The sequence below is a fragment of the Haliaeetus leucocephalus genome, unplaced genomic scaffold (genome assembly GCF_000737465.1).
Source record: "Haliaeetus leucocephalus isolate CR32 unplaced genomic scaffold, Haliaeetus_leucocephalus-4.0 Scaffold808, whole genome shotgun sequence".
NCBI lineage: Eukaryota > Metazoa > Chordata > Aves > Accipitriformes > Accipitridae > Haliaeetus > Haliaeetus leucocephalus.
Genome location: NW_010973244.1, coordinates 4,953,852 through 4,981,705, shown reverse-complemented (window position 1 = coordinate 4,981,705; position 27,854 = coordinate 4,953,852). Strand labels below are relative to the sequence as shown.

The 27,854-nt window shown below is 37.0% G+C and overlaps 1 protein-coding gene across 1 annotated transcript in view; it reads right to left on the bottom strand.

Moving 5' to 3' along the window:
* Nucleotides 1-27,854, bottom strand: part of CNTNAP2 (contactin associated protein-like 2) — a 1,206,765-nt gene that overhangs the window by 528,398 nt on the left and 650,513 nt on the right. The window contains exon 9 of the mRNA XM_010581816.1: nt 5,860-6,009. Within this exon, the coding sequence (XP_010580118.1) occupies nt 5,860-6,009 (150 nt within the window). The remainder of the gene's footprint in view (nt 1-5,859; nt 6,010-27,854) is intronic.

Here is a 27,854-nt window from a genome sequence, read left to right as displayed (position 1 = left end):
GTTTATCATTATTTTGTAGGACTGACCTGGGAGGACTCCTGATGATAAAAGCTGAAGACACACAAAATCACATTATAATCTGAGTTATTTTGAATTTGCTTTGTGTTCTCATGGATTTATATTTGAGCTTACAGTAGAGCTATGATCATGAGGAGAAAGATTTCAAATCACACTGATAGCACCCTTTCCACAAGAAATGCAAATTTGACCATCCTGTCTCATGGTCGTACATGCAAAATACAGAAGGGGCCACCAAACTAAAGCCCTGACATATTAATAATCCAATCAATGTGCAGAAATGCAAATACAACCCAACATCATTGTTACTTACCAAGATGTGAGAAGCTGCAGGCTTAAGAGAATGATGTCAGCAGGGACTTTAGTTTCCTTTATTAGGTAACAAATAACCTGAGTTGCCATTGGTTGGGTCTCATTCATTTGTCACGTAATATCCAATAACTCAGCTTTGGTTTTGCTGAACACATTTGAATTTGAGCTACAAAAAATCCCATGCTCCCTTTCTATCTGATAATATTTGCCATTGTGATAGTCTGAGTGCTTTTGAAATCCCAGTGATGCTACCTAGGAAGCCTGACCATAACAGCTCTTAATAACCAATTCACAAAATAATAATAATGGATAACTTGACAAAAAATGTAGGCACACCACCCAAAGGCTTTGGTTATAAATGACAGGTTAAGAAGGGAAGATGCACACACAGAAGAGCCCAACACATGTGAAACAGAGGAAGGTATTGTTTTCTCTTTCGCTTGACTTCCCTCCTCCCTCCTCCTTCCACCACCTCTGATTCTATGGGATTTTAGACCAACATAACTCAGAAACAAATGAATTCTACTCCAGGAACAAGATTCCATACAGAGTGCGTTTTGTACAGTCATACAGAAAGGAAGGACTTTCTATATGCCATAGACTGGTGTCCCATAGGAAACTTACTGCATAGTCCATTCATCTTTGCTTGTCAGAAAAAGCAGCACACAGTGGATTGACAGATGCTCACTGCATACCTTTGTTCTCAATGAAGATTTATCACTCATACTAAAAATTCTCCTATCCTTAAGCCAGTGAAAAGGAGAGGGAAAGTAGACACAATTAGAAAGAAATGCTGTAAAATAGAAACAAGTCAAAATCACGTCTCTAATCAAGTATTTCCTCTGGGCACTAGGCAGCTATTAGGTGGTTTGGTGCAAGCTTAAGATGTCTCACAAAAGCCCCTTATCTCCAACAGTGCAGATGAGGTTAATGGACTCATTTTCACTCTGTGGTTCGCTTTCTCTGTTCTGCTTTTTTGTTTTATGCAGATAATTGGAAACAACAAAGAAACATCATTCTCTAGAGCTTAGTAGAGAAAGGAAGTTCACTTCCTTCCAAAAACCAAAATTTGACACAAGAAAGAGAAGGAAAATAAAACCAGTGGGGAGAGAAGAATAGTTATACAGAAGGGTAATAGACAATTAGAACCCATCTTCCCACGTAGACTAGCACACATTCACTCAATCTACAGAAATGCCTGATCTTTAGCACAACTTCTGTTAACATTCAGGCTTGACTAAAACATCATTGCTCTCTGTCCCTTGGGAGGATCCTAGTAGTGCTGGGAGACAGCACAGGAGAGGCACGAGAGAAGTAAAAAAAAATACTTTAACAGTACTGAACGTGATTTATTCTCTGACAGAGAAATAAGGAATCCTCTTATGATTTACTCTTATGATTTACTTATGACTTTTCAAGACTAGAAAAGTTAGTTTTATGGGCAGAAGTAAAAAAAAATTCTGATTTTAACATCTTTATTCAAATTCTGCTGTACATGTTGTAAAAATCTGGGTTTGGTGGTCAATGACAAGCATTTCTATTCAAATGAACGAATAAACTAAGCAATAGCCAGAACACATTTACAAACTAGTTTTGAGGGAAACTGGGAAAGTGTCAATCAGGTCTGGCTTCTCTCAAAGGCCAACTTTCTCAAAATGGTAGCTGGAGGCTGCTACTAGACAGGGAGGTTGACTAACCAGGCCCAGTATACTACTCGGTGTCCAAACAAGCTATTCTTTTGTTAACACAATGTTCAACTGGCCCTTACTGTACCCATTTGCACACACAGAGGGAGAGAGCACTCTGACTCACAGGCTTCTTTCTGCCTGTGTCAAAATTTCTATGCCAGGAGTAAATGCACAAAAGTCTTGTGTCTCTGCATTTCCCCCTATTATTTATGTAATTATACTGGTCTGAGCCATAATCCAGTTCTAATCAAAATACTGTGAGTAAAATTAAGGACTTTTCCAGACATCACTGCGAACCTATCTGTGTAAAAGGCAGCTTAGTATTTCTGATTTATCTGGAATGTTTTATCATTACATTTGGCATAGTACTGTTCTCCTTGTCCACTCAATCTTTAATCCATTCCCAATTTTGATAGACTGTCTATTTTATTATGAAACTAATATTATGGGATATTGCCAGTGCAAAGTTATGACAACAATATATGAAAACGATCATTGTTCTGAAAAATCGACGCTGTGCCAAAAATTCACATTCAAGTATGTGGTACTTCTCTTACGGTAAAAGCTGTAGTTATGATCACAGAAAAGGTCTATCTGTAGTGTCTGCCTTACTACTTTGAGGCAGTACGCATTTTATTGTAATTACTTTTCTCTTTAAATTCTCCAATATATTTTTGAGAAAATACTGTACTACAGTGTTGAAATGCAACCTTTAAATCTTTTCTTCAGCAAAACCAACACCATTACCTATAGTATATACTTGTTATATTGACACCAGGAGACCAGAATATAGAGATGCACTTATTTTGAAATGAGGGAAAGGGAAAGTTTGTAGAACAAAACATTTGCATACATGTGGTATCTCTTTCAAAGATGAAATAGGAAAGTTTAAATCAGACAAGTATACATGTTCGGAGCCTTCTAGAAATGCTGTACGAGCTCTCTGAACACAAATTCAATGGACTGAGATTTCTCAGTATTTTTTAAGATCAAGAAATATAGCAGTGGGATGGGATGAATATCATAACACTCCTATCTTTAAAACTCATAATTTAAAACTTCTGCATCTGTGATGTATGTTTGAATTTTAGTAATACATAGGTTTAATAGTCAAAATACCTGTAACTATTGTATTCAGATCTCTAGCAAAGAAATCTACTGGATTCCTTTTCACATTGAAAATCTATCATCACCAAAGAAATGATAATTCTTTCTGCTAGCCATCTAGCAGTTCACAAAAAGCCAAACATACTATCCTCTGAATTCATGAGGCAGTTGTCCTTTTCCCAACCAATTATGCATATTTGCAGAAAAAAAATATTTGACACTTTCTTAGCTGAACTTACTTCTAATCAAAATAATGAAAACATCTTTGATGACAATTAAAAGTGGTGCAAATGTTTGAAGTTCCCCACTATTCTCACCTCTACATCCTCTTCTTGCAAATATTACTTATTAACAGCCATAATTTGGAGTGCTTATAAATTAAAATAAGGAGGAACACATACATGTAAGGGAATAGAACAAAAATACCTTTGCCTCGTAAGATACAGACAGTGAATATAAAGATCAGGTTTCTAATACACATCCAAAAGACTGGCTTTAGGTTGCAAGTAATCTCTAACTAACATATATATATAGCAAAATAACTAATATATATATAGAAATATTCATGTGGGAGCATACTAAAATAAATGGGTTCCTCATATCCAAGTCAGAAATAAAGCTTCCTCAGATTTACAGCTTGAGTTAAAATGCAAAAGTACAGTGTTGCAAATGCAGACTTCCTATTTTGAAATAAAACTGGACATGAAGGTTAGGACACTGCTATTCTTTTGATGCATCTTTCAAAGACCTTTCAGATTATAAAAGGTAATAAGGAAAACCAAAAACTCCACAGCTTATGCAAAGGGACCATGTATTTGGGTGAACAGATGTGCAAATGAAACTTTAGAGAACACATGATTTACTTTCATATCCCACTAGAACAATATTTACATGCACACTTTTTTTATGGAAGGGTGCTGTAATTATAAAGTACTGGACAACAATTAGAAGTCAAGCAGATTTCAGAATCCAACTGAAATGACAACAAAGCAACCTGTATTTTGACTGAGAAAGGGTATAAAAACTACCTGGAGAAACTAGACAAACTATCCCTCACAACCAAAGAGTCAGAGGTAAAAGACATTTCAGAAGAAATCAATCACTCTCTCTCCAGAAATGCAATAATGGTCTGGGGATTTTACCTATGAAAATTAACAGAATTTAACACTGGATGTATTATGTATGGCATTGCATTTTCTCCTCTATGTGCTTAATAACGTCATTTAATGAGAATGTCTCAGACTGCTCTGACAAATTTAAGGTAGTATGTTTCAACAACAAAATAATTTTCAGGCTTTAGCATGTGGCAACTGGTTATGCTAGAACTCTTATTTGAGGCAATATGCTAAAAAAACTATTCAGGATATTAGCTGAATTAAGGATATTGGAAAAGACACATGTTGCAGCAACAGGAAGTTTAACTCTTGTGACAGATGAATTTTAGTTTGGTAGTATTTGTCTTAGATTGTGGTCTATCATCATTGCCACAATGTTTCCTGGAAGTGTGTGTCATCAGTATCTGCAGCATTGGAATCTATTTTTTATTAACTATATATTAGTTTTGTAACATTATTTAAACAGTAATCTTCATATGTATTTTTAACGATTCCATTGATAGGAGATAATGAAATGAGAATAACCTTGAAAGGACTTTTTCCCTTTTTACTTAGGGTACTCCATATGCTACTATCTTTTTTATCACGATTATTTGTAGTATCCCATTTATATTTTATTTTGATTAGCTATGCACCTTGTAAGTTTGAAAAAAAACCCCCAGTTTTCAACACTGATAAATTCTACTTTCAAAATTTGTGTTCTCTCCCTGAAGCTTTCATGTGCAATCTCAAAGATGTTGGACACTTCAAACGTACAGCTTATCACTCTTTTTTGATCATAGCATTTGAGCTCGCTGAGAATTCTGGTTGAACAAAGATTGCAGGTCATTGCTGAAATGGATGTTTTTAAAAAAAAACTGGGTAGCAGTATGAAAAATAATATTTACATTTGAGTTAAAAAACCCTTAATGACCTTCCCCTATAAGATAGTAGTGTATCAAAAATATTTTTGGCATGCTAAATAGGCTTTTTAATATAGAAATTTAAATATATACTTTAAAATTCCAAGAGTTTTGATGGCCTTTTTTGGTTTTCATAAATGTTAACGTAGGAGAGCAAAAGGAATAAAAATTCAAGCCACCATGTGCAAGAACTCTTTTTAGTATGTGGTCTGTCAATAGACAGAAATATGAACAATCTAAGGCTTCAATTTATGAAAGCTTCTTAATTACCCACAATCATGATAGCTTTTAAAAAAATCAGCAAAAGGTTAAGACCTGTCCTGAACAATGATACATTTTTGTCTTCAGGATTCCAATCTTGGAAAGATAAGTTTATGTCTCTTCTCAGTGCCATTTAATTAAACTACTAATGGAAGGTTCCCATCTCCGAGAATTGTCTCTGAAATGTTCAGAGAACATCTGTGAAATCATTCCAAGTTAGATTGACTCTTGTACAGATCTTCTCAGGGTTTCTTTCGCAAGGATGAGGAGGTGTAAAAAGATTATTAAAAGTGAAATTAAGTTTAGTATTTTACTTTTTGATGAGCAGCACTTAGCCATTTTAGCCATATTAAGATCTATATGAATGAATTGCATCCTGAGCTCCATTTCACCCATCATGTAGATTAAAAGACAGCAGCACTTTAAGCAGATATTTGTTTTGGTATTTTTTTTTACCTCCAAAGAAATATTTCTCTCCAGTCTTAACTTGTAGAGGGCTGTTTGTTCGAACAGCTGAAGCTTCATCGCCATCAATGGTGAGGACAGCAAAATTTTCCTTCGCTAGGAATCGGACTTCATGCCACTGCCCATCATTGAGACCAGAGCCTATGAAGAACAGAAAACATTGGAACATTTTACTTAGTCCAATACATATTATCTTTAAGTGGTTTTTGTGTCTCTCTCCTAGGCTCATTATGTAAGGTTTAACAAAGGCTATTGCAGAAATGAAATATTTTTAGTGTAATAACAAGGCATTGTTATTAAAGGAACTATTACCAAAAAAATAACATTATATTATAAATACAAGTCTTGGAACTACCAAAGTGTCCATGCTGTCAGGAAAAATTGTATCTAATTACAAATGTTATCACTCACCTTTCCCATCAAAAGGCCATATTCTACATTTTACTAATAAAGAATATCTCTTAATTGTTTCTATGATCAGGTTCAAAAGGAAAAGATGCTAATTAATCCATTTAACTACAGTGAGTAACAGGTCCAAAGGGCACATTATGGTCACGATTGCTGCCTTTATCAAAAGCCTGATAATTCCAAGAGAAGGGAAAGAAAAAAATAGGAGGGGGAAAGGCTCACGTGGAAGGTGAGTTCACAGCTAATCCTGTCATTGGGATGTGGGGCTAGTCATAGAAGATGAAGATATTATCACTGAGGCACTGCAAAACCAGCAAATGTCTGCCAAAATCTGCAATCTTAGGGGAGCACCATCCTCCCAATACTGATAGCAGTGAAGCAGATGGATCTGTTCATTCATTCAGACCTTTTAAAAAACCAGAATTTATATACTTCTGACACATCTCCAGCAGATGGCAGGAAGCCAGTTTGCCTGGCATGTTAAGCTACCATTAAAGAACGGTGAAAGAGTACTAGTTTGTTATGGTCATTACCGAGCAGGCAGGTTATGTTGGGTCAGCAAGTTAAGTAGCAAACACAGTAGTAAAAGTAAATTCCAAGTTATAGCACCTCTTACAAGTGATGTTCTCCACCTAGATAAAGGTGCTAAGTCACCTTAGCAAAATGTCATTTGCCAAAATAAACCACAATGCAATAAACTCTTTCTAAAATTAAGTGCGATGCACAGTTTCAGCCAAAGTACAATGGAAGAGAAACCTTCCAAATATTCAAAAGAATGTTATCTTCTGTGAACAAGGAATAATACTCATGGCAAACAGATATACCTAGACATTTAATGAATAATTTTTTCCCACTGCTTCCACATGTTTAAGATACAAGATCAAGTCCTGAAATAACATGGGAGTGTTATACCTTGGAATATTCACTAGTGTGAATAAAAGTGGCAGAAGCCTCTTAAAAAATGTATCTGTAAGAAATGTTTCTACCAAAACTTGTTCCATCTAGTGTAAGAAGAGAGGAAAGACCTAATGTGCTAAACATGAGAAAAGTTGTCTTTCTGTTTGTAAGCTCCTTTTAAATTTTCATTACATTTGACAAGGAAGAAACAGAAAACACATAATTATAACCCAGATAAAATTAATTTCTAGTGATAATAAACTCAGAATGGAAAAGAAGATACACCTTCTTATAGGGTTCCAAACCAAAATTGTTACAGTGGGTGTTTCTACAGCTGAAGTTTACCAGAACCTACTTAAAATCCCAATCTTCCAGCTCGAGATGACCTATCATTAAAAAAATCTATGTCAGTTTTTATCGAGGTATTCAGTGTTGCCTTAAACTGAGTAACAATTAGAGGCTTCTGGACAAAATTAAAACTTGGCTATTAAGACACAATGGATGAAAACGGTGGCATGGGCAGTTCGTCAGTGAGTCCAGGGGGAGGTACATCTAAAGCACTCTCTGGAAAAGGGGATATTGCAGAAACCAAGAAACAACGGGACATTAGGCAAGAAAGCGTCAGCCTACCTTGCACCACCGTTTGTATTATATCAAAAGATAAGCTTTTGCGCCTTGACAGACTGCAGCTAGAGAGAGGATGTCACACCTCCAGTGGGTTCCTCTAAACATGTCCACCTCCCATGACCATCTGAAACGTCATTGGTTTTCTCTTGCTCCTGGACCGAATTTGCAGGGGCGTCTGAGGTATTTACATGGCAAATGTCTCTCTCTTAAAGCTTTCACAGTAGTAACTTTCAAGGCCACTGCTCTTCGTGATTTGATACATTTTTTTGAGATCATTCACTAAACAGACAAAACCGCCTAGCCAATTTAAACAGAACTAGATATAAACATACACACAAAACTCTACCTGGTGCAGGTGCCCAGATGCCGGCAATGAGTCTGCTGCCTCTGCGGTCTCTGTGAGGAGAGGCCGGGCCGCCCCGGGCCGGACACGGCCGGCTCCCGCGGCCGGGCACAGCCGAGCCCCTCGGGGAAAGCGCAGCTGAAAGGGAGGGGGGAAAACGGTGCCCGGCGGTGAGGGGAAGAGGGCGAGAAACAGCCCTGCGAGCCCCGAGGGGAGAGCGGGAGGAGGGGGCTCCAGCCGCCCCCGGAGAGTCCCCTGGAGAGCCGCCGCCGGAGCAGGTGGACATCCATCTCCTGAGGGAGCTGCGGCCTGGGGAGAGGCCCTGCTGGGCCAGGGGAGCAGCCTGAGGAGGGAGGAGCGGCAGAGAGGAGCCGCTGTGTCCTGACCATCTGCCTGTGCTGCTCGGGAGTAGGAGGTAGAGGAGCTGGGAGTGAGGAATTGCAGCTGAGCTTGGGCGAGGGAGGAGGAAAGGTGTTGTTTTAATCATTGTCTTTGTTTCTCGCTACCTAAAGCTATTTTAATTGGCAATAAATTAAATTCAATTAATTTTTCCGTAAGTCAAGTCTGTTTTGCTTGCAACCGTAATTGGTACGTGACATCCCTGTCTTTGTCTTGCTCCACGAGCTTCTCAATCCTATATTCTCCTCTTGTCCTGTTGAGGAGGAGGAGTGAGAGGGTGGCTGGGTGGGGGTGTCAGTCAGCTGGCCGAGGTCAACCTGCCACCACCGTTGATGGAGCTAAAGAGAGATGATTATGCCATGAAATTGGAAGTTCACTGTATTTCTTATAATAAGGTTTCGTTTGCCTTCCTCACCTCTTGAAGATATTCTTTCATAAAAGAATGAACTGATGGCACTAATGAGAAGTGTTTTAAATTTAATATTGCAGGACATGCGAAATACCTCAGTTATATGAATCTGTATTTTTTGACTGCATACTTTAGTCTGCTCTGTACACACCAAATAAATGAGTGTCACAATACCCATGTTGTTCTTGTATGACATATTTTAAATAACACTAGAACAGGGACTGGAACCATGTATGCAGGCTAAAGAGACAATCTAGACTATGTAGCTATTACTGCTGCATGCTTTATTTCCTGACTAATCTTTATCAGAGAGTTCAGCTTACTCTTTTAGGAAGAGTGAGATGTAAAAAAAGAGAAGAATTAACTCCGCTCAGCTTCTCCCTGAACAAATAGCCTAAATACTGGGGCAGGGGGAAGCAAGCCATCATTTCCATCAAAAACAGTTTTTGAATGAGAGTCCCTCAACATTTTGGGATGGTTTGTTTTGTGGTTTGTTTTTTGGGGGGGGGACGGGAACGGGGACGGGGACGGGAACGGGGACGGGGACGGGACACTATTTGTCCAACTCAACATGGATTTCTCCTGGAAAGTGCCAAAATATTCTTTCTTTAGCACAGAAACAGGTGATGCTGTATGCTGAATTAACAAGTGAAAATGGTGCCCAATATAGTAGTCTAAGAAGTGCGCGGTTACTTCTACCCAGTATCTGTGGCATGCTCTCCTAGTATGCAGTGAAAGGAAAACACCTCAAGCTCACTAGCACCACACTGAAAAACTGAACATTGCAATGAGTCCAGGCAAGAAGCAGGGGAGGGAAGGTGGATCAGAGCATGAGGAGACCTGCAAATTACCAGCAAAAACTAATTCCATGCATTCTCTCTGTGTGCGCAGCATTTAGCAAAATACACTAAGGGGACACATTGCTGTCTGTAAGCTGCTTGCTAGAGGCATGACTGGAGAAGCACTGGTATTTTGCCTGTATCAAAAATATTTGCCCCTGCAAGTTGGCATTGTTCTTGTCAGTTCCTGAAAGATGATACTTTATGAACTCTTCACTGTATTGCCTACAAAATGATTGTGAGTTAAGGCTGTCTTCTTAGCTACGTGTATTAACCATCCTTATGGAGCTTTACAGTAAGACAGTAACATTCCAACTCTTCTGGCCCAAAGTTTCCACAAAAATCCAAGTGCAATTTTACATTTGCTTAGAAAACATTTTACAGATACATTTTTCCATGGAGCTTACCTATGAATGCTAATGAGGATTGCTCACTAGCACCCAGCAAGTACTCACTACTGTCTTTACAGAATTGTGCTCCCCAGTGGTGCAACTAAGAGCACCTTTTATCTCTGCCACTCTTTTTATCTGGTTTTTATTTACATGTGTTTTAGAGCCAGTAGTGTCAACTTTCCTTTCTTAATGTGATAATGCTCTGTTCCAGGGACATAAATTGGTATTGAGATACATGGTATAGTCTCCCATAGGGGATAAGTTTGTACAGCTGCATGACCTATTTTTATTGTAATGTTTTATTACATGCCTCATGTGTATTGAAGAATTATTTCTGCTTGGACTTAAAAAAAGTCAAGCTTAACTGAGATCTTTCTGTAAACCAAGATTCAATATTAAGAGTAGAATATGGCTCTTTCCATTACAAAAATTTTCAGCTGGAAAGTTTAGAACGGACAACATCCCAAACACACAACAATGATTTCTCATTGCAGTTTAATCTCTTTTATCTAAGCTGATATACATATTTATTTGCATTCTTTTTTTCTTCTTGTAACTTTCTGATACACAAGTTGAGAAAAAAAGAAACATACTGCTGCCACCACAAATTCCCTGCTGAGTTCTGGAAAAGCTGGTTTCATATGCAAATCAAATATGTTAATGAAATGCATCATCCCTATCTAGGATTTCTATTTAAATGACATTATTTTAAAAGTAGGACTCTTGAGGTAGGCACTTTGATTGAACAAGAAGAAACAGATGTTTTGCTTATTACAGACATGGAAGAAGGACTAGATTGACGAACACCAAAAAAGTACAAGAGTTTAATACATAATGGAGAATTTAGAAAGATAACATCTGGTTGAGTTATGCTTTGAAGAAAACTATAGTAGCAAAAATCTCAAATTCTTCTACAGTTATTCTTGTGCGATCAAATCTTCCTGTAAAAGGCACTGACCCATACCGTGGCTATTAATGAGTGCTAGATTATACAGTCTGTTGGTATAAATGGACTAAATTCTTCTGAAGTCAACAGCATAACATCTGCTACACCAGAACAGAACCTCATCGTAGTTTTGATATATGAGTGAAACCCAAAATTCAGTTAAAATGTTTAGGAATAAAACAGGGCAAGAATAGTATCATTAGCACTCCATGAAGCGCTGAAGCAATGTAAGGCTATGTGGCTGCATACTGGTCTTCAGTTCCTACCGTTGTAGTAAATATTTCATATTGTAATTTCTTGTAAATTCTTATTAGGAGATGAAACCCTAAATACTCAGGATGGGGAGATACCGGAGCGGAACAGGGAACACACACGCATGAACAAGCCTCTGGAAGCACGGAGGCTTTCCTGGGTATTCAGCAATGACTGTGTGGATTCCCTGTAACCCAGGAATCCAGAAGTCCAGTCCAAGTTTCTCTGCTAATGGCGAGACCCACCCTATCTGAGGCTGAAGGCAGAGGGAGAGGTTTGCTTGCAACTGCTTTCACTTAGCCAGCTGACACCATGTTTCATCTGAGGATGGTGGTGTATTGATATTCCTGCCTAATCCTGCGCTAATTCAGTACAACTTTGCACCAGTATTTCTGACTATAAGAAAACAAGCCAACAATATTTTGTTTGAAACATTCAGCTGTGTTCAAATATACCGCAATATATGCCAGTAATATTCAACCAGAAAAAAAAATAATCACCAGGATGTAATTACAAGCGCCGTACTTTTCTGTTGTTTAACTAATCATATTTTTAAACGGGAAAAACAAAACCAGAACTCTTCCTATAGTAATATTTCAGATAGTTTATGGAATAACATATCTAACTACATAATCTGTTTTAGGATTTATGATTCAGAAAAGTCCATTTCATTTTTAGTTTTATTCATTTTTCAGCTGTCCAGGTGATCAGTAAGCTAAGACAGTGGCAAATGCAGCCTTGAAGGGATTTTAATGATCGAAAACTCTGTTCTCCAACAAAACCAAAACATTCATGACAAATTTTGTCCTTGTGATTAAGCTCAGGGTGCTTTTTTAAGGTGAGTAGTTGGAAACATGCCAAAATTTTGCCCATTGGTGATATTTTATTTATACTGAGTTTTCTCTGCAAGTTAATGCCAGAACAAAAAGATGAACATTTAGCTTTAAATACATCTCCAGCCTTGTATATATAGGATGTATTTAAAAAACAAACAAACAAAAAAGTAGGTAATTTTCCTATTCCCATAGTTAATACTGTTACGCAGTAAACTGAAAATACAGCAAATACATACATCTAAAATGCTGCAGACTCTTTATGACTTTCAAACCTATATTTATAAGAGGCTTGACTACTGGTGATTTGAAATGGACCATAAACCTAGCAAATAATCGTCAAACTTGTAATGATTTTTTTGTTCTGTCTTTTCGTGAAAACTAATAAAACCAGATGAAAGCCTGTTTGACTTGAATGACAGAAAAAATAATGTTTTGTAAATTCTAAGCTTAGACACTTGCAGAATCTCATGCAACTGCTGAAACAATTTCAGCTTTTCAAGCACAGGCTCCATCCTTTCTTCTCACTGTTCTTCTCACATTCTTTATTTTCAGAAAAAAAAAAATAGCGTTACTATGCCTTAGATATGAAAAGATATACACCTGGAAATTGGAATCTCTGTATGTGTTTCAGCTTGCAGAAAGGATGCTGTCGTTAATGAATAAATACACCTTTTTCCACTGCCCTCTTCCTCTATTCCAGTCCATGTCAAGTCAGAAAATGTTGGCTCTAATAATGCAATCTGGTGCTCTGGAAATGCACAGGATTTTGTACATGCTCAGTGGTAATCATCTCAATGAATGGCACCAGGATTAATTTTTACTAAGAAATAGACTATGGCTGCACATCAGTTACCTAGCATAACTGTTCCTAACTTCCTCAAAACTCATTCTATATCCGCATCTAACTTTATCTATTTTTTTAACTGACAAAACTATGATTACTATACAGCATTGTGCCCCATGTCCAGATAATATGTCATCATCTTTTAGACTTCCAAACAGTTATCTACATCTTTAAGAGTACATAGAACACAATCTTCTTTCTTTCTTTACTTAAAACTACAAACATGCTAATGCAAAATCTGATCTATTCTTAGGTTTCACATAATTTCAATAATCATTACTGAAACTGGTAATTTAACTATTCTTTATCCAGCATACACATTTCATATAAGAAACCTCCCATTTTTTTTAGAAAAGGGTTTATATTTCTTTTTTCTTATTTTTTTCCTGTAAATTTTAAGAAATAAAACGTCATAGAAACAGCATTATACTCATAAAGCTTTAACTTCATTTTATAGTTTTTACAGTCTCGTGCCAGATACCATTCTGTACTGAATTATTGTTTTGATATGTTCAGCATCTTAATATTTTGTTTTAAGTGAGCTAACCAGAACTTTCCTTTTCATGTTACGAAACTTAAAGGTACTTGTTTTATGACTACTATTCTGTCACATTTATCCATATTAGATGCATTTCTTCAGCTTTTCTGGGGGTGGCCTTACTGAATTGGAAGCCTTTCTGTATCACTACAATTATTTATAATATTTACTGTATATTTAGATGGCTAAATTGTTAAAAGAATACAGCAGGCAACCTGCTTTGCTTTTTCTTATCTTTGGACTAATCAAGTACAGATACCTACAAAAGCATGATAGAGATAGTGCCTATTCTTTGCACATTCATGCCAGATAAATAATACATAAAAATAAAATAACTAGATATTCCAGACAGGGGAGGAAAGTGAATCCATAACTTTTAATTTCGTAATACTGAAGTATTCACTGAAAAGAAGGATGGACTAATTCTTATTTCCTTACATTTTCTCACAGGCACCCAACTTGAACACTTTCACTTTGGCTTAAACAGAATACTTACTTACAAACAAAACAGAATTTGGTGGGGAGGGTTATGTTGGTAAGAAAAAGCAGATACAAAAAAGCAGTAAAAAAGCCATCTGACTAAAGGTAAATTGACATTTTCTGACCAACAGCAAAAATCAAATGTAACTTTGTTTTGATACTGAAATCCCTGAGACGCTTTTCCCAGTGATGGCTCTGAATCAACAAGAATATTTAAAAACGTGCTTTAGTGGGAGATCACTCAAGGGCTTAAAAACCATGCACATCTTTAAATACTCTTCCAAATTGAGGCCTAAATATGTCTCAGACATCCAAACAGGTCTTTCAATGCACATTTTCTAGTAGTTATCAATGCATGATTGAGAGCTTGAAGCATATGATGGGGGAAGAGATGATCAAGCTTTATCACCTTACTTGTAGTACACTAAAATATCTTTATGTTGTTCATTTGGCAATACTTTTAAATCAGCACCTGTAACACTTTCATTATGCTTCTGTTTAGAAGATACACAAAGCTCTAGGCACAAGATTTTCTGAAAGGAAATTCACATAGCAGCCCTTTTCATGTCTTAATCCTATTATACAAAAATCCTTTTTATCATTTTATCTTCATTGTACATGTGCCCCACATAATAAATAGAAAAATTATACTTTTCTTCCAAACACAATATAGCACTTTTTAGAAGGATTTAACTGAACCTCTGCCTCTGTCACAGAGGCAGGAACTGTAGAAAAAGCAAACCCACTGCTCCCCACCAGAAAAAAAATACCAAATGTGGACATAATCTAGCAACTACCAATGACCAATCAATTATTCTTTCTTCAGGATTATTTTTCATTAAACTCAAACTACATTAAATTATTTATTCTTTAAACTTGCAATACTCCACTGCCAGAACCAAACAGTACTGTATCTGAAGACTGATTTTCTTTGAATGGCTGTCCATGCTGTGGTTGAGACCCTACTAGTGACACCTTGAGGCTGGACTTAACCTTGCTTTAGACCAGTTCTGCAGCCATATACAAAACCAGTGAGAAGGTTCTCACCTTCTCATGCTCAAAACCCAGCAGAAGGCAGTTTTGTGCATGAACGAGAAACCTATAGAGGTGGAGGTGGAGGTTTACATGTAAACTACATTTTGGTTTTAGTTTGTTGCTGGAGTGTGTGTACAAAGCAAATCTCGCAATTGCCCCATATAGTGGACCTTGCTTTGTATTATTATCAATCTCAAAGCCTGAGGACTGTATTTCCGTCAGATGAATCTAAGTCCAAAGTAACAAGCTCCATTCTCAAGTGTGCAAACGACATTGCATGGACTTTCAGGTCCGAGCATGAACTGTTCTGCTCTGCAGATCCACTCCTATCGTTCTGCACTGTTTGCTACTACAGACATAGCCAGGTCTGAAATGCTGAAAGCATTTGCTGAGGACATTGGGAAATTGTTTTGAAAAGAAAACAGCCTGTTCTCTTCTATCAAAAGCCTTAAGGAAAAAAGTGATAAAACATTGCTCTGCCATAGCACTCTGTGGGGTATTAGACCTACTGCAAGGGAGAAGTTCAAGTGGCATCTCCCTGCCCCAAGAAAAATATATTTGCCCCAAAATTTGCATGTATTTGCTGGCACAGATTAACTTTTCATTTCTGTTAAGTATGTGTATGTCTTTCAAAACCAGAAAGACAACACAAAAAAAAGAATAAAGTTCTCAGTGAACCGGAGTAAAGTCTTAATATAATGATCGCTTCAAATGATCCACTTTATTAACTAAAAAGATTTTTTTTCATACATTATGTTATCTTTGTTAAGGGCACAGTAGCAGGTACACATAAAATAAAATGTAATAAAATACAGTCTGTCTCAAAGTGAACCACAATAAAAATATTTGGACCTTAGGCAGTGGTTTTCTAAGAAAACCATAAAAACATAATTAAAATGCTAGATTTGCAGGACTGCTTTGCATTTTACTGAATATTGCCTTTCACAGCCTGTTCTTGGACAACACAAGTTATACCTCGAAGTCAAGAAGAAATACAGCAGAAAGTACGTGCTCTGACTCTGTCCATGAACTATCTCCTAGGTTTTAAAAGCGTATTTCATGCTGTCCTGGTTTCAGCTGGGATAAAGTTAACTGTCTTCCTAGTAGCTGGTACAGTGCTATGTTTTGAGTTCAGTATGAGAAGAATGTTGATAACACTGATGTTTTCAGTTGTTGCTAAGTAGTGTTTAGTCTAAAAGTCAAGGATTTTTCAGCTTCTCATGTCCAGCCAGCAAGAAAGCTGGAGGGGCACAAGAAGTTGGCACAGGACAGAGCCAGGGAAGCTGACCCAAACTGGCCAACGCTGTATTCCATACCATGGGATGTCCCATTTAGTATAGGAACTGGGGTGAGTGGGGGCGGGGGATCGCCGCTCGGGGGCTAGCTGGGTGTCCATCAGCGGGTGGTGAGCAATTGCACTGCACATCATTTGTACATTCCAATCCTTTCATTATTGCTCTTGTCATTTTATTAGTGTTATCATTATCATTATTAGTTTCTTCTTTTTATATTTTATAAAACCATTCTTATCTCAAATCATGAGTTTTGCTTCTTTTCCCGATTTTCTCCCTCATCCCACTGGGTGGGGGGGAGTGAGTGAGCGGCTGCGTGGTGCTCAGTTGCTGGCTGGGGTTAAACCACGACACATGTATTTATTTAGGAGGAAGTATCTAATGAAAGCAGCCTTTCAGCATAAAAGAAGTTCTAAGAAGCAAATAAACTTGAAAATATCTCCAGCCCCTCTGTTTCCCTGCCAGTTCAATACAGCAGTATTTCCTCTCTGCACCTTACACTAGGGGTTGTCAAAGACTAATGTGTAGTTTAAATGACTAAACCTTATGCCTTTGGAAAGGTATCAAACTATCTATTCTTCAAATATACATTGTCTTATTTTGCTGCTCTTTACCACAGCATTAGGTGAACCCTGAATTTCAGTGAAGTTTTCCCAGACTCCTAGAAAATGAGGAATGACTCCAGCCCACACCTGATGAGAGAGGAAAGGCAGTTCTTTCAAATACAGCTGCACAGTGGTGTATCATTCAGTACAGCAGTGAGATCAGAGCTGAGCACTGCTACAGTGCTGGGTGCTAGAAGCGCTACCTTTGAAATCCAGACTGAATCCACCGGCTGCCATGGAGGAGACCCAGGAATAGAACAGCCCTGTCAACATGACTGGTAGGACACCAGGAAAGCTGGCATGGGAGAAACATGAACAGTGATATGTACCTCACGTTGTGGGTCATATCTGTATCTGCTAGTTAGTAACAGAGGGATTAAGGGACCAGAAATGGTGATATTATCAATACAACTTTAAAATCATGTGCCTCAAAAATAAAAAGAATATTTATTAAAGATCCACACAAATATGTCTTTGTCTTTAAGCTACAGGGAGTTCAGCTGGGGTTTATGCTACTGGAGAGGTAATTGCAACAGAGATCTACGTAAAACACCTCTGCTGACGTCCTAAACCTACGGGCATCCGTACCGGCTCAGAATTTAGGCCAGCAAATGGAAGAACCCTGAATTTTCAGGGAGCTGGCTTAGATGAGCTGCAGTATCTTTCACACTCACCAGTCTGTGATAATCAAAATCATTGTAATGGAGAGGCAGTAGCTTTTCCCAGTTGCAACTGCTACTAGATTTCATTATAGAAGAATTCGCGCCCAACTCAATTTATATCTACTGTACCCACTCATAATTACTGAATCTGTTCTGACAGTGAGGGAATCAACCTGCATTAAATTAATACCTCCCGAGCTTGAAGTAAATTTGTTTAACCAAATTGTCCATTCTTTTGCTTTGTAACTTCAACCTTTGTTCAGTATTTGCCTCCCCCTATGTATGAGTAGAAAAGCTATTTTTATAACCCCTTCTAAATTTTATTCACAGTACAATCTCCTTAAAACTTTGCTTAATGGAAAAATGCATGATGGGAGTAAAACATTTTAAAACATCAAAGGCATAGCTAGGAAAATTATAAATACTGTGTTCACTATCTTGTATATAAAATTGCCTTGTTCTTACCTATCAAGTGCTTATTTTGTCCCTTTGTGGTCATCACAACTCTGACTTAAAGTATTACCCTTTAATCACTAATTTCTAATGCTCACCTCAACATAATCATTGTCAAAACCCAAAGCAACATACTAACATCACCTCCTATGCTACAAAAAAGTATATGTAACTGCTGTTTTGAAGAAGTCTTCCTATACATATGCATAAAGCATAGATACCTATGGCACTGAAGAGAATTTTCTGCTTTGGATCTAAATATACACCTACAAAGATGCATTTTTCAGAAATATAAATGCTTTGAAAAATGACCTGAGATAATAATTATCAATACTACTTATCATATTTTACAGGTTTAAGTGTATGATGGGAGGCTGAGTTAGGACAGTAAATATGGGCAGGTATGCCTTTTCCTTAAAGTGGGCACACCAGAAAGACTTACAGAAGCAAATCTCTCAACATTGGTGTTGAATCTGTCCCATTATGTTCTATGTGTAGGTAAATTAAAACAGGGGATCTTTGTAAAACAGAGAGACTGAGATTCACTAATGAGAAAGAAATGCATCTACTACTATTATGACATAAAAGAGTATCTCTTTATAAGATCAAGCCTTAATGGTTTGTAGTTTGCACATGGAATGTAAATAATAAAATATATTTTTTAAAAAAATATTAGTTCTTCATGAAGTAAAAATATGGTACTTGACAAATGGCAACTAATAAAACAAAAATAGTCCTAAGCAGTTACATCTGTTAAGGTAGGGTCTGATTAGTAATTAGGGCTCCATTGCACAACATACATACTCAAAAGAAAAAGACATCCAATAGCTTTACATGTGCAATTACCCTTACAGTTAATGGAAGTTGCATGTGTGTGTACATATAAGGGAAGAATGTGGCTCAGGTTTGCAAGGTCTCCAGAGGTAACTTAGTCTTGGAGGTAATAACTGAACCTTGACTTTGAGAAACTGGAATCACCATCACTGAAGGCAATAATTATGCCACAGCCACTGTTAGAACAAATTTCTGTGTGGCACTGCAGCTCCATTCTTGGATATGCATTGAACCAATTTCTGCGTTGCAATGCAGCTCCATTCTTGGATCTGCATTGATCTTTGTGTGAGTAGAAGGACCAACAGTTAGTAGAGTAGGTATACAGAAGACACTCAAGCTGAAGACTCAAACTCAAGTGTGAAAGTTGTTCACAAATAGTAAGTTTGTTTTCTGTTCAATTTCCTTTGGGTGTTTTGTTAGGGAGAATAATGATGGATTCTAACAGTTCAACAGTTTATTACAGTGAAGTGGAGTACTAATCCACATATCAGAAGTTTTATTAAGCTCTTTAGTGACTACACAGTTGTAATAGCCACTTGATTATTGCTTTTTACTTCAGAAACATCTTTATATTTTATTTAATTTTTTCTTTGTTCTAGTAGGCAAGAAAAGAAATAAATTATACAAGAAAAAAATAAAGGAAAATGACAGAAATTGTTACATCTGGCAAAGATTAGGAAATTTACAGTTTAGTCTAAATGTTTGTCAGTAATCATCATTCGATACTTAAGAATAAACTGCCACTTCAAGAACTATCAATAATTGAGATGTCTTTTCCAATTTATTCTTTTCCTGTCCACTCACCTTTTAATAATTTCATTGTTTTTTAAATCACAAGTGAGACCACAACAGAAAATAGAGAGGTTAAAACCTGGCAGATTTTTTTCCCCTTTCTGCAGCTTTTATTAAAAATTATTAATGCAAATATAGATTTTTTTAGGGTCAGAAAATTTCATCTCACTCCTCACTGTAAAATTTCTTTTTGATAGGAACTTGAACTGTACTGCTATAATAATTTTTCATTGCAGATTTTCTGTTGCATTTTATGCATTAGGTGGTCTGTCATATCCATAATTAGTAATTATAGGACCCACAGTCAATAAATCATGAAAACATATTATCTTTGCATCATATATTACTTGGGTTAACAACATTCTGATGCATAGTAGTGGCTGTCACTAGCATTTTATGAAGATAAATCATTGAACTACACAACTCATAAGCTGAATTGTAATAAATCATTCAGTTCACTACTGTTAAAGGCCTTGTGACATTGTCAGTTAAACATGGCTGAGCACAACTTTTTGATTGTAACAGGAATACATGCTGCTGCTGACAACTGCACCCATGCTGGCAGCCTGGAGACCAGTGAGGGACTGTTGGGACCAAGTAATCTTAGAAAGCCTGTTCTCATTCAAAGCATCAATAATTTCATTTAGTGGGATCTGCTGACAAACCCCTCCCCTCCCTGAAAACAACAACAAAAAGAACTAAAAACTATTTCTTTTAAAGTTTGACCCCTTATACAGAGCATACACACCTTACAGAAAAGTTAGTACAGATATTTGCCTTGCTGTCATTCTTGAAATGCCAGCATGGCAAGAAATGCCTCTGTTTGTGAAATGACGTAACTTTTGAAAAATAGCATACTATAGAATTGTCATTTGGTGTTCTAGTGACAAATGAGGAAAAAAACCCCAAAACTTAAATTATGATCTAAAATGAGGTTACTTTTTAACATAACTACCACATGAAAGTTGCTACAAAAATTAGTAAATAAAAAGCCAAGTAATTTTAATATGAAATTAATTCTGAGGACTTAATATGTTTTTTTAAAATTCTCTAAAATATCCCTTTACAATAAACAATGTTACATACATTCTTCTTCTGAGCTACTGAAAACCTGAACGTGATTTTGTTGCTTAAATTGATGCTTACAGAGGATGTTACACACTCAAAATCCTACCTATTTAATTTTACGTAAATTTATCTGCCTGTTCCACTTGTTCATTACTGACACAAAGCAACTTCAACAATAAAATACGTTCTAAAACACCAACAGCTTTGCAATTGTCCTAAAAATCCACAGTAAAGAAATAAATACTAAACAAATAAACATATTTACTGTAATAAATCTGTTGTTTCATGCATGACTTGCCTTCATATCACAGAGACCATCTGGAAATGGATTTTTAAACAAAACTTTGCTGAAAATTTGGTGGTGTAACTGATGTTGTTTTACTTTTAGTTTGATGAAAACCATAATAAAGCCACATCTAAGATTCCAAAGCATCTTAAATGGAAATCGAATTTCATTATGGATTGTTCCTTATCCCTTACTGGCAGGAATACTGGTTGAAGTAAAAAACTTCAAATAACACTTTTACCAAAATAATTTGTCTATATGTTGCTTTTTAAGTCATTCAGTGCAAAATAATTTAGCCAGCTGTTTATAAAAACTTCCCATGCTACTTTGCTTAGGATTGGGTTAAACAACACAGAATACAAGGGTAGTTTGATAAACCTTCTTGTTCTGTATTTGCCAACTTCTTTTAAAACTGCTATGACCTGTCAAGCTGGTAATTAAATGTTGATTTATTACAGAAGGCTGGTAATTATTGTTACTCATTGCTAAGGACTTAGGATTTTCTTAGCACTATAGAAAACCAGGAAACACACAAAGTCCTTAGTGTTTGCTTTCATTCTTTTAATACATGGCAACAGGATAGCCATTTCAGCTTCACATACTAATGTTAGGCTTACAATTTGGATCAAGCTCAGTCACGCTTCATGTAGTTTAGGTCTTTGTAATGTTACATTGGTTCTTACTGTTACTATGACATAGGAATCTCCAGTTCATTCAAATAAAAAGCACTTCTAAGCCAGGAGGAGGAACTTTCTCTGGGTTTCCATAGAAATGTCATGCTTTGGGGGAAGTTGCTCCTGCTGAATTAATGAGGTTGGTTATGATAAAGCTGTTCAGGTCTAACACTGGGAAAGCACAATAAAGCTTGCATTTGGATGGAAAATCTGGAAGTTGACTGAGATAAAAAGTAAAAAGAATTTAATCTGGATAACAGTTTGAATTCTAATGCTCCTCTTTTTCCAACTGCAGCCATATGGAATGAGCACATTCACTATTAGTCCTGCTGATAGCAAATTAAACATCCTAAGCATTAAACTTCTAAGTCAAAAGAATCTGCAGTTTCTTAACATAAATATGGGAGGCAACCTGACAGGCAAATTGCAGGTCTAGATTCCACTTCAAACCTTTCCTCCCTTGTGAGTTTTCAAATCTAAAATGAAGGAGTAGGCTTCTGAGTTAAAAACCAAGAGCCCATGTTAACAGCATGAGTGATGGTTTGTTTATTAATGATCCAACAGTTCTTGGCCCCTGTCATACCCATTTTTAATAGGCCGAGTATCATATAGCAATGCTGGGAGAACTCTGGATTTTATTTCTCGTATCTGGAATGGTTCTGCACTTGTATATCTGACATCTAGGTGGGAATATTCCAGCATAGAACAGGTATTTGGAATTACATTTAAAAATTTACAAAAATTACATTTAAAAAACAACATGATGAACAAGGCCAATTCAAGATAAGGTGTTACAGTGTCATGGTTTAACCCCAGCCAGCAGCTAAGCACCATGCAGCCGCTCACTCACTCCCCCCCACCCAGTGGGATGGGGGAGAAAATCGGGAAAAGAAGCAAAACTCATGATCTGAGATAAGAACGGTTTTATAAAATATAAAAAGAAGAAACTAATAATGATAATGATAACACTAATAAAATGACAAGAGCAATAATGAAAGGATTGGAATGTACAAATGATGTGCAGTGCAATTGCTCACCACCCGCTGACCGACACCCAGTTAGTCCCTGAGCGGCGATCCCCCGCCCCCACTCCCCCCAGTTTATACACTAGATGTGATGTCCCATGGTATGGAATACAGTGTTGGCCAGTTTGGGTCAGCTTCCCTGGCTCTGTCCTGTGCCAACTTCTTGTGCCCCTCCAGCTTTCTCGCTGGCTGGGCATGAGAAGCTGAAAAAATCCTTGACTTTAGACTAAACACTTCTTAGCAACAACTGAAAACATCAGTGTGTTATCAACATTCTTCACATACTGAACTCAAAACATAGCACTGTACCAGCTACTAGGAAGACAGTTAACTCTATCCCAGCTGAAACCAGGACATACAGTCTATTTCCAAACATTCATAATGGTTGTGAACACAGTGCAAATATTGGATAGCTGTGCAGGATGCATGTGCATCTACAAGGAAAGGTAGAGGAATATAAAGTATATAAAAATACACAAATGTTCTATAGGCCTAGGGTTTGCAAGAAAGCATGTTAGTGTCTTCTGAAATGAACATATAAAGAAGTTTGGGAATTATAAGGCAAAAATAGAGGGAAGTCAGTCATCTTTGGAAATCTTTGGTCTGGATGGTCCTGAAATGACTACAGATGTTAATACTGGGTCAACATAAACACACCTTAAATAGTAACCCCCCTTTTTTTTCCACTTTAAACATAGCACTATTACACATCAGTAAATAGAAGTAAGCAGGAATAAGAAGATGTGGCAGTGAGGAAGTAATCTGCAGGGTATATTTTTAACACAAGGCCCACTGAAGTCCATAAGATTTCCACTGTCTGGGGTCTAGGCAGACACCCAAGATGCAAAGCATATACAGTTCAAATAATTTACTCTGAAACTATTTTTCAGTGGAGGTTAAGTCATCTTGTAAGTCTACAGCCTGTTCCAATGTTAACTGCCATCAGGAGCATGTTGAAACCAAATCTCCAGTGAGATGTGTCCTTATCTGTACATGAAGTACGATGCACACCTACAGCGGCACTCCTTAAGAACTTCCTAGCTGGCTTATGCCCATGAGCTAGTTTTCATGCCATTAGTATTTGTTTTATTTAATGGCTTTTCTTGTCACGAATCGGAGAAATTGTGCAAAGGGATTTAGCAGACAATGGGGCAAAGTTCATCAAGACACTTTGGGTTAAAGTGTGAGGTATTCAAAGGACGCAACATTATGGGACCAAGCATATAGCATATTAAAATGAATAATCGCAGTTAACAGGTTCAAATGATTATTTAGAAGCATACATATGATCCATGGAAAATTTCTGACAGTAAAGGCCTAGATCAGTAGCAGTGCAGGGATCAGGGTAACCCTATATTCCATACAATAGGCTGTTTCTCAAATTACGTGTTAGTTATGAAAAGGGCATGAGATGCCATTGCTGATCAGACAGTGGGCCAAGAGGCTGTACTAGTTGTTCCTTGCCTAAACCTACCTCTCCACAGGCATCCAGAGGTGCCACTTGGCTGAGAGGGACAGCTACTGACAGCAGCAGTAGGCCTGGAGATGAGAGGAACAGGCCACGGAAATGCGGGGAGTGGAAGAGCAGGAGGAAACTGGTAGCCATACATAACATGCATTAACACTCTGCAAAGTTGGGGACATATGCTTTCCTGTCCCCTCTCTTCCTCCCAAACATGCACATAACATGCTCTGTAGGTGTAGCTCACATGGTGACTTGTTTAAATACGAACACCTACATTTTCAGAGGGAGGAAAATATACCAAGCCTTTATCACAGATCGTTTTAAAATGAGAATTTGCTGCTTGTAAGAAACATGAGATCATAATTTAAACCAGGACCTCAGGACAGAAGCAGTCATTTGTTTATGATAAATATTTTAATAAACAAGTACTAGTTATAACTACAGCTCTCCCCTGCCACTTTGCTACAAAATTATGACAACACTTAACAAGTGTAACAACCAAAACCTGTCAACTCCCCCTGCTTCTTTTTGCTTATATAACAGGGTTTAAAAATTGTGTTCATTAAAGCACACTTGCTTTTTTAGGAACTGAACTGTAAAATGCAAGGATACACAGACACACATCTACTTAAAGATGTATCTCAGTTATAGACCATGGTACAACACTCCTAGTCTTTACCAGGTGTCTTAAGTAGGATACAGAGAATCCTCAATTTAGCAAGCTTAGCATTGCACTTGCCCACAGCACCCTCTTTATATGGTCGTGCCTTCCTTTCTCTAACCTGTTTTTGTAGTGCATGTTTGTAGAAAGGTGTATGTTCAGTTTAAGGAAGAACTGATTAAATGACCTTGCTATGTGGAAGAAAAAATCTTCTTTGATCCTGTGTTCATTTATAAGCCAAGTCAAAGAGAATACTGCCTGCCAAAAAAATCAGACTTACATTCATTTAGCTGCAGAGCATTTATAGAAACCAAGCAAAGTCACGTTGCTTCAACAGACATTATCCAGCTCTGCATACACCAGCTTCTGTGCTCTCAATTTTCCTCTGTCTTCATCTATTTAATGTCTCTTTTGTTCACATCTGCTGTCAAGTTATGACAGAAATTATCATATTTAAATTACTGGCAGTTCGCTTTTTCTCCTCTGCTGTAATCAAGGATTTCCTCAAGAATTTAAATTGCCACATTTTTTACAGTTTCAAAGTCTCTTCCTTCCTTTACCAAAAACTGGTTCACAGCAAAAAGCATAAATACAAATTAGCTCCAGGAAGAGTTATGGTGTTTTAATCTGGCTAGAATAATTTGGGAAATTTTAAATTTTAAATGCAGATCATAATCAGTGTTCCTTATTCTATTAAGAATTGACAAGTATGACCTGGCTGCTGGAGAGACTGCAATCTCCTAACCCTCTATTTAAGTTGTGGAGTAGCCACAATTCACGTGAAGGTCCCTCTCCTCATTTTGCTAGACCTGGGCATGACAAAACCATCTACCCTGCCATTTCAGCAGCAAGAATTAATTCATTCAACTAAACAGACAAAGCAAAAGACAATGCAGAGAAGGAGCGTATGTGTGTACAAGAGCTATCATTAAACTGAAATGAATGGAAAGGCAGCTCTCGTACCAAATCACAGTTATCTGCTTTTTCCTTCACCTCACATTCACTCCTCCTACAGTTCTGTCTAGGCATCAGTTAAGACCAGTATTTTATCTTTCTTCTAGTAAAACACTTGACTCATTTGAGAAATTTAGTTGGGATTTAGTATCTATGTAAAAGCACATTCCTACTTCAAAAAACAATCAAATCCCAAACCCTCCTCCAATCAGATCAGGATGAAAAAATAAGATTTCCAGCATTGTCAGTGAGATATAAAAAAAAAATGAAACATGAAACTTTGTCATTGGTTCCTGTAAAACACAATGTGATGTATCACATACACCTCGGACACTCTCACAGTGAACCAATAAACTTACTTCCAAAACTAAGCCAATATCTTTGACAATTCCAGTGCACAAACACACATGTTGAACAGGTGTTACATAAATGAAACTGATCTTAATAAAACAAAAGTGGAATTGTTTATTTCAGCTGTACACAAAACTCAGTGAAATAAAGTGATTCGTGTGAAAAATACTGTTAAGTTTCAAAGACACCATTTCAAACAGAAATCTAACAAAGAAAAAGAATGAGGGCTGCTTCTTTAAAATTCCTTTTGGAAGGTTGTATGCAGAATTTTTTACTTGTACATCCAATACAGCATATACAAAGACTATTCTTCCTACTAATGAATTTACCTTTGTTTGTCAATGCTAATGTAGGGCTCACCTACCCCAGACAAAATCAGTCCTTTTGTTTTTGTCCATTTTTTGTTGCATCTATAGATAACAAATGATAACTTGTGTCTCAATAAGTTTGTAATACAAATGGACAAGACAAAAAAAAAAAAAAGAGAGGAAGAATGAAAGATTATCCCTGTGGCACAAGATTAAATAATTTGCTCACAGTTGCACAGAAGGGTAGAAACCAAAACAAGTCAAGCTAATACCTTATTACAAGACTATTTACTTTCCTAATTATTTTCTTTTTCCTTCCTTAGTGCTCAAAAGCCTTATAAAAGAAATCTGATATTTTAAATATTTAAATTAAATTTTTATAAACAAAGCAAATTTATTATTAGCAAGTTACCCTAAACTTGTAACCTATCTTTCTAAAATATGATAAATAAAAAGTCAACAATTTAATGGATTCTTCTGTCATTTTGCAATTAAATACATATTTTCAGTATATATATGGAACAAAGATAATTAGTTAGCAAGCAGAATAAAGTTGGGAGGCTTATGTGGCTGTCTTTTTTCATAGTTATGAAACTCATGTTCCATGATCATGAAATGTATCATATGCATAGCAGTCAAAGAGTGATTGACATCTCATAACCATGGAAAGTTTTAAATAGTGATTTAAATGACTGAACCCTCTCTTGGTAACCCAGGTGGAATGTTGTTTCTCCCAGTGATTGGTAAAAAAAACAAACGGAAAGAGCTCCAAACACAGTAAAGAAGTTAAGGACATTTTGCACTGACCAGAGCTTCTCTAGTAATACCAGTGATACAACAAAACCCTAGTGTTCCAGTCTCCCAGATACATGCTACAGCACAGTCCAACACCATACCTTGTGTCTTGAGCCTCCACAAACTATTAGCTGGGATCTGATAGTAACTAAGGTTCTTTTGCAATTCTATTTCAGACACTCAGCAATTTTCAGGCTCTTACTGCGTATTTAAGACTCAGGCCCAGCCTGTCCACAACCTATATATATAGTGATTGTGCCTGCTTCTGCATCCTGAATAAGTTATGCTATTTAGTTTTATGGCTGGCTACCTCTTCTGATTAATGCAATATAAAAGTAGGGGGGCCTTCAAATTATAAAGACTTTGTAGCTGAGGACATGCATGAATTTTGTAAGACTTGCAACCAGGAACTCAAATAAAAGAGTTGTTTCTTTTGCAGCTTTCTTGAAGCAGTGGCCATGCAAAGGGCCTGGTACAGTTATGCAGGTACAGTCTTAGTGAATGTATAGAAAGCAT